The 12,389-nt window shown below is 44.3% G+C and overlaps 1 protein-coding gene across 10 annotated transcripts in view; it reads right to left on the reverse strand.

Annotated features, from left to right (window-relative positions):
- Positions 1-1,856: 1,856 nt before the first annotated feature.
- trh (PAS domain-containing protein trachealess) overlaps positions 1,857-12,389 on the reverse strand; it is a 69,182-nt gene continuing 58,649 nt past the window's right edge. For 2 of the 10 annotated variants that reach the window (XM_032434749.2, XM_032434747.2), the window contains 9 exons: positions 10,450-10,685; positions 7,228-7,295; positions 6,766-7,084; positions 6,526-6,647; positions 6,081-6,158; positions 5,360-5,553; positions 5,189-5,295; positions 4,979-5,126; positions 1,861-4,915 (listed from right to left, as the gene is read on the reverse strand). In XM_032434749.2, the coding sequence (XP_032290640.1) occupies positions 3,445-4,915; positions 4,979-5,126; positions 5,189-5,295; positions 5,360-5,553; positions 6,081-6,158; positions 6,526-6,647; positions 6,766-7,084; positions 7,228-7,295; positions 10,450-10,685 (2,743 nt within the window). In that variant the 3' untranslated portion in view covers positions 1,861-3,444. Of the gene's footprint in view, positions 4,916-4,978; positions 5,127-5,188; positions 5,296-5,359; positions 5,554-6,080; positions 6,159-6,525; positions 6,648-6,765; positions 7,085-7,227; positions 7,296-10,449; positions 10,686-12,389 lie in introns of all 10 variants that reach the window. The other 8 variants (XM_070207960.1, XM_015175447.3, XM_032434748.2 and 5 more) reach the window with 8 other exon arrangements.

The raw sequence follows: 12,389 nt of genomic DNA on the forward strand, positions 1-12,389 counted from the left end.
TTTGCTCATTGATATGAAATGTGCCCGCTATGATTTAAATTTAAAATGCAATACAATTGTTTTTAATGTTACATGAAGTAAGCCCTGAGATGCAAAGCAGGCATTGCCTTAAATTATATAACAGATAAAGGTGCAATTAAAATGAAATAATTGTTAAAGCTTGTTGGAATTTGAGTATAATCTACTTTGAGATGTCCAGTCGCGTGGGTGGCAAGAAGAAGCCCTTGAAGACACCCAAAAAGGAGACCAAAGAAATGGACGAACAGGTGGTGGCCCACAAGCAGAAGCAAAAGGAGCAGCTAAAAGCTCTCGAGGCAGCCAAACAAAAAGTAGCTCAAAAGGGCAAAAAGGCATGCAAGTGAGCCAATTCATCTCCAAGGACACGCACACGCACACGCACACCCACCCACCCACTCCACTCACTCCACCCACTTAAATACACACACACGAACACGCCCACGCCCACAAAATGCTGCTGCAATAAAATTGACTTAAATTCCATATTGCCCAGTTGGATCATGATTAATTGTCTGTGTCTGTGCGGGGTCGGGGGTTGTTGGTCAGTCAAAAGAAAGCGCTTAAAAAGCCATCACAAAAATGTGACAGCCACAAGGATAACAAAAAAAATAGTAAAAGAAGAGAAAGAATAACCACAACCGGACACGGGAATTGAGCGCAACAAATGCGGCAAATTGGAATTTTATGCGTTTTTTATGTTAATCAAAAAACATAATGGACATTGCGTCCAAAGTGTCCCGCCTGTCAGAATGGAACATGTGCGTCAATTCATTGTATTAATCAGACGATGATACGATTTTAGTTGACAAAACCTCACGTTAAAAGTGTTCAAATATATGCAGCAAAACGTTTACGAATTAGGCACAAAGCACAACTGAAAACTGAGAGCGCGAACACGAGAGAGAGAGAGAGAGAGAGAGAGGGAGAGAGAGAGAGCACATTCATCTGTATATATATACGGCACTTCTCTACACTTGCAGAAAAAATTAGGAATTCCTTGCTCAAAGTTTGCCTGTGTCTAAATTCATAACGACTTTCTCATTACAGCTAAATTTCCTTAATATTAGACTAAAATACAATACTTATTTTAAGCAATATTGTACTTACACTGCGCTTGTTTTAAGCAAGCAAATTGCTCTTATACGTATTTCTTACAAATCGAAAATAGTTAAATTAAGACTTAAGAACTTTAAAAGAAAATACTTGTAATATTTTCAATGAATAAATAAATATAAATTATTTTCCTGCCATATTTTCTCTGAGCGCAAAATTGAAATATGCTGTACATAAAAAAACGGAATATGAATTCTATTTCTAGTGTATCTGTTTTCTCTAAGTGTATCTGTTTAAACAAAAAAATAAACAATATCATTTCAATTCTTTTCAAAATTTTCTCTGAGTGTAACTGCATTAAGATATCTATCTAGATATATCTAAAAATAGACTCTACATGAATTCTCTGCGTAACCAAATTTTCTCTGAGTGTAACTGTGCTCAGCTATTAAAATTCGATTTGTATGTGTTTATCATCATATTTAATATTTAAGCCTTTTTATGGAAAACGTATTTGAATTGATTTATACAAAATTTAAATTACATTTAATAGCTAAAAATGTGATAGACTTGCTTTAAGTATTTTACATAAACATATGCAATTATTATTATTTTAAATTTGTTTAAGTTTAGGCAAAAAACGTAACACAAAAATACGTAAGCAGAACTCGTAGAGGGGAACTCTTAGAGGCATATATACATATATATATATATATATATATACTTTATTTGAAGTAAAACTAATTGAATTCAAGAAATAGAGTTGATTTTTTTGTTTTTAAAAAATTAAGTTGAATACGTAATCGTAATCTAGAGGAGGAAGCATTTGATATGTTGTAAAAATGTTAAATATTAATCATACTTTTAGCACTAACTGTATCCATATATATAGCTATATATATATATATATATATACGATAGTTGTAGTTGGTAAAAATGTACAATTAATTTAAATAATTAATAACAATTAGAATTAGTGCATAAGCATTTTGATTTCATTACGAGCGTGCTGCGATTTGAATTAAATGCTAGAACTATGTTTAATTTATGCATATTATTATTAATTATTTATTTTTATATTGTTGTTCGCGTTGTGCTTGTTCTTCTTCTTGTTGCTGGCACACTATCCAAGTCTTCTCTAATTTAAATTTAATTTTAATTTTCGATAATTGCATATTTGCCGAGTATTTTAAATTGAATTTCAATGGGTTTTGTCGTGTGAGTTATTTGTTGTTTTTTTTTGTTTTGTTAATATTATTTTATAATTTACAAGCTTACATAATATTTAACAACATTTAATGTTTTAACATTCGCATTTGAGCCAAATATTTAATAAAAAATTGCTAAACAAATTTAGAGTACTTCTTTTTTTTTTTTTTTAGAAAATTAATGTTGAGTTTTTCTTGCCTTTTTTTTTTTAGAATTTTCTATGTACATTTTGCAGCGAGGTGAGAGTCAGAGTGGGAAATCGATCCCTGCTAGTTTTCACTAGGGGGGGGGTCTTGTCTGCACTCGAGGGGGGCCTAATCTTAGCTAGTTTGTGGCACCAAATGGGAGCTTGATCGAGATCAGTGGGACTTCGAACTCGTTTAGTTTTGCGCTTTAAAGTGGAGCCTTTCAAGGTTTCAGAGTAGGGATCCCTGATAGTTTGGATTAGTGTGGGACTTTGATTCTAGTTAGTTTTGGGATTTAAGGGGGGCTTTGTTACCTGCTGGCCTGCGCTTCAAAGTGGAGCTTTGATCCCTGCTAGTTTGTTCCTCAGAGTATGGGCTTGATCCTTACTTGCACGCCAGAGCAGGGCTTGATGCCTGCTAGCTTGTGCTCCAAAAGGAGACGTAGATCCTAACTAGTTTGCCATTAAAGGAGAAGAGCCTTGAGTGGAGCATTGATCCTTGCTAGTTTGCACTAGGAAAGGGCTTTGATCCATGTCAGCTTATGTCTCTGAGTGGGAGTTGAATCCCTGTTGGTTTGCGCCTCACAGAAGTTGCCTGATCCCCAAGAGCTTGTGCTCTCCACTAGGGCCTGGATCCCTCCTACTTTTTCCCTCAAAATGAAGCTTTGATGTTTTGTGGCTTATTCCAGCGTATCAGTTTTTGTCTTAATCCTCCCACCCAATCCCGGCCACACTTTCTTTATTAAATGGTATCTGGCTTCGCTTAGCTCCAGCTTCATCCCTTCCACGTTCCCTGTCTAGTGATTGCCCTTGCGCGCATTGAAGAACATGCGCGCCACCTTGCCCAGTGCGCCAACAAAGTCCCAACGTTCCTGCGACTGATGCTGCGCCAACTCCTCGCGCTGCTGCTGCTCCTGCTGCTGCTGCTGCTGCCTTTGCTGGCAAGCGGGCAGCTCGAAGGCTGCCTGGTCATGCCGCGCCTAGGAGGGCGTCGAGTACCAGGCGCTCGCCGGGCTGCCCTTGTGGTACAGATGGAAGCTCGAGTGGGGCGCAAAGTACTGCGGCTGGTCAAGATTGCTGTAGGTGACGCCGCCCTCCGTTGTGGTCGTCGCATGCGGATGCATCCCGGCGGTATAGGCCTGCGGCTTCAGCGGCAGCGAGGCGGCGGGCGCACCTCCATCCACGGGCGTGGCATATTGGCCGCGCAGCGAATCCGCATAGTCGTAGCCCCCATTGCTGCCCACGAGCAGGCCGGGCGGCGGAGCGGCTGCGGCGGGCGCCTTGGCCGAGTTGTTGCTGTCGCGCGGCGACACCGAGCTGGGCGGCGTCATCGCGTTGTGGTAGTCAATGGAGCTGTGATAGCCGCCGTAGGTGGACACCAGATTGGTGAAGGCGTCTGTGGAGTTGCCACCGGGCGCCTTCTGGCCGCCCGCATGCGTCACCGAGGCGGCCGCAGCCGCCGAATGCAGCTGCAGATATTGATTCTCATAGGAGGACTCGCTGCCCGGCGGCGTCGGCAGCGGCCCGCCCTGCTGCTCTCCATAGAAGACGCCCGTTGGCGTCTGGCGAGCTGTGGCCCGGATGACGCTCTCCCGATTGGCGTAGAGCTGCCGCAGCAGCGCGGTGGCCGGCATGGGCGCCGGCTGCTGATAGGGCGTGCCTATCCACTGGATGGTGCTGCTCTTCTCGTTGGGATCATGCTGCAGCTGCTGCTGCTGCTGCTGCTGTTGCTGTTGCTGCTGCACCTGATGCTGCTGATGCTTGATCAGGGCATCCGCGCTGAAGTCTGTGCTGGGCTGGTTGGCGCTGGGCGACGGCAGATGCTTGGACATGGCATGCTCCAGATCCTTGACCGCGGAGTCCGCGCCCGCGGGCTGCTCGTCCACCATGCTGGGCAGCCGGCTGCGCGGCTGCTGTGCATCTCTGTGAGGCTGCTCCAGCGCCGGCAGCTTGCTCAGCGGCTGCTGCTGCTGCTGCTGATCCACCTGCTGCTGCAGATCCGCCTGCTGCTGCTGCTCCTCGGCCTGCTGCGTTGCCTTGCTCTTGCGCTTTCGCTTGGTTGTTGTTGCCGTCGTTGTTGTTGTGGGCGCGGGCGCTGGCGTTGGCACGGGCGTGGCCACCGTCGCGGGCAGCACGCCCTCCACCTCGACGCCCAGCGGCGTGGGGCTGTCCTTGATCAGCGCCAGGCTGTTCAGATTGCTGCCGTGCGCCGATGCATTGCGTCCGCGTCCGCTGCGCTGCGTATGGCCCTCCGGGTCGGCCAGGGTCTTGGGCGAGCTGAGGCCCAGCTTCATGTCGCCCGCGCTGAGATGCGCATTGCCCTCGCCGGCCGCATCGCCGCCGGGCGAACCGCTGCTCTTGTCATTGCCCAGGCCCTCCTCGTGCTTGATGCTGTCCACGCTCGGCTCCAGCTGGCAGCAGTCCAGTATGAGATTCTCGTTCTCCCGATTGCTAAAAGGGCAACAGTAATATTTACTTAGTTGGCTGCCGGGATTAACCTTTCCAAAAGCTCACCTTATGACATAGTTGACGCAGATGATGTTCTGCTCGTCGGCGTTTTTGGTGCTGCAGACGACCGTGGCGCAGGTCTGCAGCCAGGTGTAGCCGCCGCTCTTGTTCATCAGTCGATAGTAGCCGGTCAGCACCTGACCCTTCTCGATCACTGGAAGAGAAGCTGGGCATGAGCATGGAGCTCAATTGTGGCTCTTGATAGTTTGGACTTACGATCTGTGTGGCTCTTGCGCAGGCGATTGGCGTCCTCGGCATGGCACAGCGAGTAGAGGCTCTTGTTGACCAGATCCTCGGGCGTATAGTCCAGCAAATCGGATACTCTGCAAGGCAAACAGACTAACACTTTAGTAAAAGCTCATTCATTCTGTGTGTTAATTGACCCACCTGGGCTCGCAGTGCGCGACGCGCAGGTCAAAGTTGACGCGCGTCACAAACATGTCGCACTCCAGGCGTATCTCGTGCACCGACGGCGGCGGCAGGGCAATCGCCAAGGCGACCATGCCCAGCAGCGGGGGCTGCGATTTGCGTGTATGCGAGAAGGTGTACTGCGGTCGCAGCTTGCACAGCAGCAGCACGACCTGCAAAGGCAACAAGACAAGGACGACGGATTAGAACTCAGAGGCCCCACATTGCAGCTGCGCTTAAGGCCTAAAAGAAAAAATAATCTATCACAGCATTTGCCAATGCTAAGTCGAGCTTTCACACAGACAGAGCACACGTACGAGCGCACGATGCGTCCGCCGTATGCCAAGTGCAGCAGCTTTTGAAAGCTCACTAATACCAAGGCAAAGGCAATTGAAAAGCTCGCACATGGCGAATGCTGCGCGCTGTATGAAGCCTGGATGCGTTGCGTTTCGTATTGTTGTAGCTGACTGTAGACTGTATATATGCATATATATGTATATATATATATATATTCGATACTGATCAATCTAAAATCAGTTTTGCATTGCCTTAACGAAATGTGGCCGAAATTGTTTGCTTATTTAATAAAAAACAAAAATTGAAATAAACTATTTTATTTTTTTATTATTTTTTTCTTTTATAGTTTTAATTGAAATTTGTTTTGCCTTGCGTTTTTGTACTGATTTCAATTGATACGTACCGAATAGTTTGAGGCCGGATTCTTAACATTTTTACCATTGTTATTGCTACCGTTGCAATTGCTGGTTGCATCGCTGGCCTGTAGATAAGCAGTGGATGGGATGGTAATTTGTGTAAACAGAATGCACAACAAATGCTTACAGAGACAATTTTGTCAACCAAAGAACGGTTAGTCTACATGGAAAGCGAACGCCCCACAAAAACCGGACAGAACAAATCTAGGTGTTAGCAGCTCTACTTGTAACCAAAAACAAACCAAAACTCGTAACCAAATCGTATAAAATATAAAATAAAAAAAAAACTAAAATAAAATATAAATAAAAGATAAACCGTGCTGGAATACACTACGGAAACGTCGCACACTAGACTACACGGGCAACGTTTGGGGGAACTTGGCAGTAAAAATACACGTTATTTTTTTTTTTTTTTGCCTTGACAAAACTCACCCGATAGCCGGAGGACTTGAAGTGGCAGCCACGCTTGGTTAGGGTAGACTTCATGCGTATGCAGAAGCTGCGATCGTAGCCCTTGTAGCCGCTGGTCGAAGCCTGCGTCATGGAGGCGGCCACTGCAAAAAGAAAACGAATTCCAGGGTTAGACAAGAGATTCTTCAAGCAGACTTGATGCTGCCGGACGCCCAGGATGCCCAGGATTTGCGTGTGATTTGCGACTCGGACTCGACTCACCGTCAGGATTGTTCGTACCGTGTGTGCCGCTGCCATCATCCGAAGCGCCCGATGTGGGTGAGGCCAGGCCGGCAGCACCGCTGACGCTGCCAGCACCACCGCCTCCACCGCCGCCGCCGCCGCCTCCACCGCCCGCACCGCTGGTCAGACTGAGACCCAGCTGGTCGGCAATTTCCGCATGATCCGCCTGATGTATATAGTCGAATATGCTGCTGCCCGTCATCTCCACCTGCGACAGACCCAGGTAGATGGACACCGTTTCCGATATGTACAGGAAGCGGCCATCCGCTGCCACCGCCAAGGCGAAGCCATCCAGCGACTGCAGAGAATAAAATGGAAATTCCATTTACAAATATTTGCATAAGCATGGGCTCGGCAAAAGATGGCTGCCAGTGCAGCTGTCTCCCTTTTCCTCTCTCTCTCTCTCTCTCTCTCTCTTTCGCTCTCTCTATCGCTGCTTACCTGCAGTATGTGGGTGCCCTGATGTTGCTCGAACAAATCAACGGCGGGACTGCGTCGAATGGCTGCACCTGGAAGACAACAGGGGAATGCAAAGTGGTTCAGTTAAAGTCGAATGAATGGGTAAAACGAACAAAGTTGACAATAGAAAGTAGAGTATACAAAGGGTGTGCTGCAACAGACCGAAGTCTAGATGCTCTTAGGACCATTATTTCATTTTATTTCAATATTCAAAACAAAGCCTGGACTAGCAGGAATGCACCATTTATATTTATTTAATTTAAAAAATATGCCATAAAATGAATTTTTGAATTTAGGAAACTATTTTTTTTTAAAATAATGTCTTTTGGAATTGAAAATCACAAAACCCTAATTCCACACATTTTCCGCTCGTGTTGGTGAATCTTTTAATATGCTATCCATCAGCTTTTTAAGCGGAAGCTTTGTTCTCAAGGAAAATCTCTCTTGTATGAACACAGAAAACATTAGAAAGCAGATCGGATAAGATACCCACAGAATTTTCAACTATTTTCCAGCCTTTTGAGTGTAATTAAAAATAAATAGGCGTTTTATATGGCTAGTTAAAGAATAGATGCCTGTCTTGTATTTAGTTTCTTAAGCTAAATAGTCTGCAATTCGTGTGGCATACCATAATCATGTTAAACTCCGTCGATAAAGCAGATATTGCTGACCGAAAACACACATAAATGATGCTCTGCCCCCTCTCGAAAAAACAATCCAATAATTCCTGTGGAGAACCACGGAGCATCATAAATATGAGAGGCCAGCCAATATTTTCTCAGCTGCTGCCCATACGAAGCATATTTATTTAATTCAATTATAGAATTTTACGATTATGGGCGGGCCACAAGCAACACCCCCGCTCAGTACTGACCCAGCCTCAGGTCATAATTCGCACAAGTGCCAATCGCCCGAGCCCAAGTCGAAGGCAAAGTCCAAATCCAAGTGCGAACCCATTCCCAATGCCCGTTGCCCGTTGCCCGTTGCCCGTTGCCCGTTTTGTGTGCGCAAATCCCCAGCGATTTCGCTGGCTGGCCAACTTGGCAAACAGTTTCCGCTTCCGCTGGCCATATGTGTGTGCGCTGGCTGGGGGGAGGGACAAGGGCGGGGCAGCTCAGCATAACAACTGTGGCTTTAATGACCTTCCCCCGCCCCACGCTTTAATAATATATTTTTTTGTCGAGCGTTTTTTATTTATTTTTTTGGCTTTCTGTGGGTCAAATTGAAGTGCTTTTTATTGCCCGCAGCTTGTTGCTGCCTTTTTGGGTTTTAGTTACGCATAATAATCCAATTGAACGCCCTGCCACACCCCCCCCCCCCCTCTCCACACTTTGACGCCCCATTGCTTTTGGATTACTTTTTAGTGTGGCCCCGTCTACCTTTCTCGACTCGGCCAGCTGCCATTGCCTTTGTGCCCGGCCAGCCATGGCCCCGCCTCTACACCCTGCCGCCACTCCAGCCTGTCTCTTGGCAGCGCACCTTGAGCTGGGCTCCAACTGTCGTCTGGGCTTGGAATGCTTTTGACGTGACAATAACTGCACGCCGATGTCGTCGTCGAAGTGGCCAGCGATGCGTGAAGCATGACGTGGCAATGGCCATTGGCAACTGGCAATTGGCAATGTTTACCATTTGTCTGGCCAGTTGGCAAAGTCGGGCCAAGATTTTGCTTTGAGTGTTCGATTTTTTAAGCATTTGCGAAGCTTAAGAATTTTCGAGTTAATTCATTTAATGCTAGAAATCGGGTTAGTTCTGCTTTAAGATGAGCTCCTACATCTTAAATGCTTTATCTTTTATATTTTATCTTCTGCTATTTAAGGTTTGCATCTAATATCTTTTAGCTACTTCAAGATGTTCACTCATAACTTTTATCTTATATTATTACTTCTCCAACTTCTTCATAACTAAGCCAATTATGTGGGGTCTTACTTGACTGGGAATCATGCTATTATAATTTTAATCGATTTAGCGTCTAAAGTGAGCCAATATGGAATTCTAGCTTTACCAAGCTTTCATTTTGAAGACACATTGTGCAATTACGACTATAATCAGTTATTGGGCCATTAGTGCTTTGGGGCCAAATGTCTTTCTGCCAAATCGGGAATCATTGTGAAAGCTGCAATAACTGCCTGCGCTTGGGGTTAATCATCTATGATTTTCTACCAATATTCCAGTTCGAACGAAAACTGCCTAATGGGCCAGATTGACAGATGACCAAAGTGTGCCTGGACTGTGGGACTGTTGGACTGTGGGGCTGTCTAGTTGGATTGGCCTTCTGAAATTCCACAATGACAGCTTTGACAAACGGCACTGACAATAAAAATGCCCCAGCAAATTTAATAAGAAAATAAAAACAAATAAAAGGAGAGACAGCCAAAAAAAAAAACAAAACAAAAATGGCTGCGCATGCGCAGCAAATAAACAATAAACTGCGCTTAATAGCGATATTTTATGCAAATTGACAAATCGCGCGGCCCCCAACGTCAATGGCGCTTCTCGCTTCTCCCCGCCCGCTGTTCTCGCTGCGCGGGCCATAAGCAAAAGCCCAAAATAAAAGTAAAGCCAATTAATTTGCTGGCTTCAACAATTTTTAAGGTGCGCGCGCATATTTTGCTTTGGTTTTTTGTTTTTTTTTTTTTTTTTTTTTGGCATAGAAAAGTTGACAAATTTTGATTTCACTGAACCTAAGCGGCTGGCCGCGACTGTAAAATGTAGGCAAATGTGTTTCCTGCTTTCGGTTTTATTGCTCATTCGCTCATTCCTTCCCCTCCCCTCCCTTCCCCCAACCTCTCTCAACATACACGCTCGCCGCAACAATGGCGTCCAATATGGCCGCCCACGCGTATGCAAATGAGCAATGAAATTTCACTTTGCACTGACAGTCGCGGCCCGACTAAAGTGTCCGATAAGCATGTCAACCAGCTGACAGGTCGAAGAAGCAACTGGTAATGCCTGAACTATTTTAGCCGGGCATTAAAGATATTTTAATTAACATAATATGCAAAACTAAAACAAAACAAAACTTACAGAAATAGAAAAGAAAAAACTCTTCTGCTGATCTTAAAAGGAACTTTTCGGACTATTTAAAGGATGCAATCAGGGACTTAACTTAATATTTAAATATCTGCGTAGCTTATATTTATTATTTAATTTTATTATGATATATTATTATTTATTTTGAAATGATGTGGTTTTATTGGTACTCACTCTTTAGCTTGCTGCTGCTGGACGCCTCGCGCGTCCATGGCGGATCGCCGTGTCCGGAAAAGTCTCTCAATTTCAAATAGCTAATGGTCAGTCTTATAATGGAGGCCTTGTCCAATTGGCTGGTTATGGCCGCCGGCAGGGGCAGCATTTTGGCCAGCTCATAGAACTCATAGTTCTCCTTGCCGCGCCTCGAGCGTGCCGCATCCCTTGACTTCTCCTTGCGCAGCTCCAGAATGCTGCAACAAACGGAACAGAGATTAGCCAAGCAACAAAATAAATATTGATATATGGGCAATAGTAATAAGTAGACACTGACGAATGGCAGAGCCAAGACTAGGCCAGAGATCCTCTAGAGCGGCAGCGGATCTCTCACCTGTCGTCCGCCGAGCTGTCAATTTGGCAATTTGTTTGGCCCTGGGACCGTCTGCCGTCTGCCGTCTGCCCACGCGGCATTGTGACGAAATGGTGTCAGATCCAAACTAATTGCCAGCCATTTGTCAGTCTTTCAACGGACGAGTTGCTATCTGGGAGTCGGGGTGTCTCTTTCGTGGTGTCTCACAATAGTTCTCACACGATCTCAATGGATCTCTCTATATACCATATATATCTTATTCTCTTATTCTATACAGCTAGAAAAATTGAGGCTCATTTTCAATGCGCTACAGACTTTCCTTTGTCCAATTGTCCAAACTGTTTGCAGTCGATGTTTGTGTTTGTATCTGTATCTGTAGTTGCATTTGTATCAGTATCTTTGAATGAACATGCATTTGTATCTGTAAGTGTCGCTTCATATGTACATGTATCCTAAAGTGAATATGCTTTTGTATATGTAAATGTATTTATATCTATAAATGTATGAAGAGATGTATCTAGATCTGTATCTGTAGATGTATCTAGAGATGTATCTGTATCTGTATCTGTATCTGTAGATGTATCTAGAGATGTATCTGTAGATGTGTCTAGAGATGTATCTGTATCTGTATCTGTATCTGTATCTGTATCTGTATCTGTATCTGTATCTGTATCTGTATCTGTATCTGTATCTGTATCTGTATCTGTATCTGTATCTGTATCTGTATCTGTATCTGTATCTGTATCTGTATCTGTATCTGTATCTGTATCTGTATCTGTATCTGTATCTGTATCTGTATCTGTATCTGTATCTGTATCTGTATCTGTATCTGTATCTGTATCTGTATCTGTATCTGTATCTGTATCTGTATTCGGTTTGTTTCATATCCTAACATAGCTTGCCCCCCGCGACCCTCTTACCCTACTTGCCACTTGGCTCACTTTTATGTAGCTCGTCTCGCAGATGCCGCTCTGCTGATACTGATTCGATCTAAGTTCCCTTAATGCACAGACTTTTCATTCAGCAGCTGCGCAACTGTTGCAAGCGAGCAGCGCGGGTCTCAAAGCCAGCCGCTGGATCTGTTGCTATTATCAACTGGCCCATCATCTTCGCCAGAAACTTGGCTTTAAGCGTTCATAATTTAAGTTTGTTGTCATCTTTCGTTGTCGTCGGGCTTTTTCGTCTTTGTCTTGTTGTTGTTTTTGTTTTTGTGCGTTTGCAGTGAAATTGTATACCCTAACATAAAGAGGACTTATTGATATTTACAAGAGATTTGAGGTTTTTGAAAATGACTTGAGGTATCTGGTTCAAAATGTCGCAAACAATGTTTTTTGATGCATTTAAACTAAGCACATCTATTGAATTAATTTATATATATACTTGAATTATCAAGAATTTCAATAGATGATAACAATTACTAAGATAGTTCTATGATAAAATTCATATATTGACCAAGGTTCAACAATTTGATATACAATAAGGACTTTCAGAGTCCAGAGATCTAAGAGATTTTTCTGAGAAAGTTTGTTCCATAGTTTCAAGCAACCAAAGCTCTTCAGCACTGGTTTCTGTTTAATAGAATGTTACT

Source organism: Drosophila virilis, chromosome 3 (assembly GCF_030788295.1).
Source record: "Drosophila virilis strain 15010-1051.87 chromosome 3, Dvir_AGI_RSII-ME, whole genome shotgun sequence".
Taxonomy (NCBI): domain Eukaryota; kingdom Metazoa; phylum Arthropoda; class Insecta; order Diptera; family Drosophilidae; genus Drosophila; species Drosophila virilis.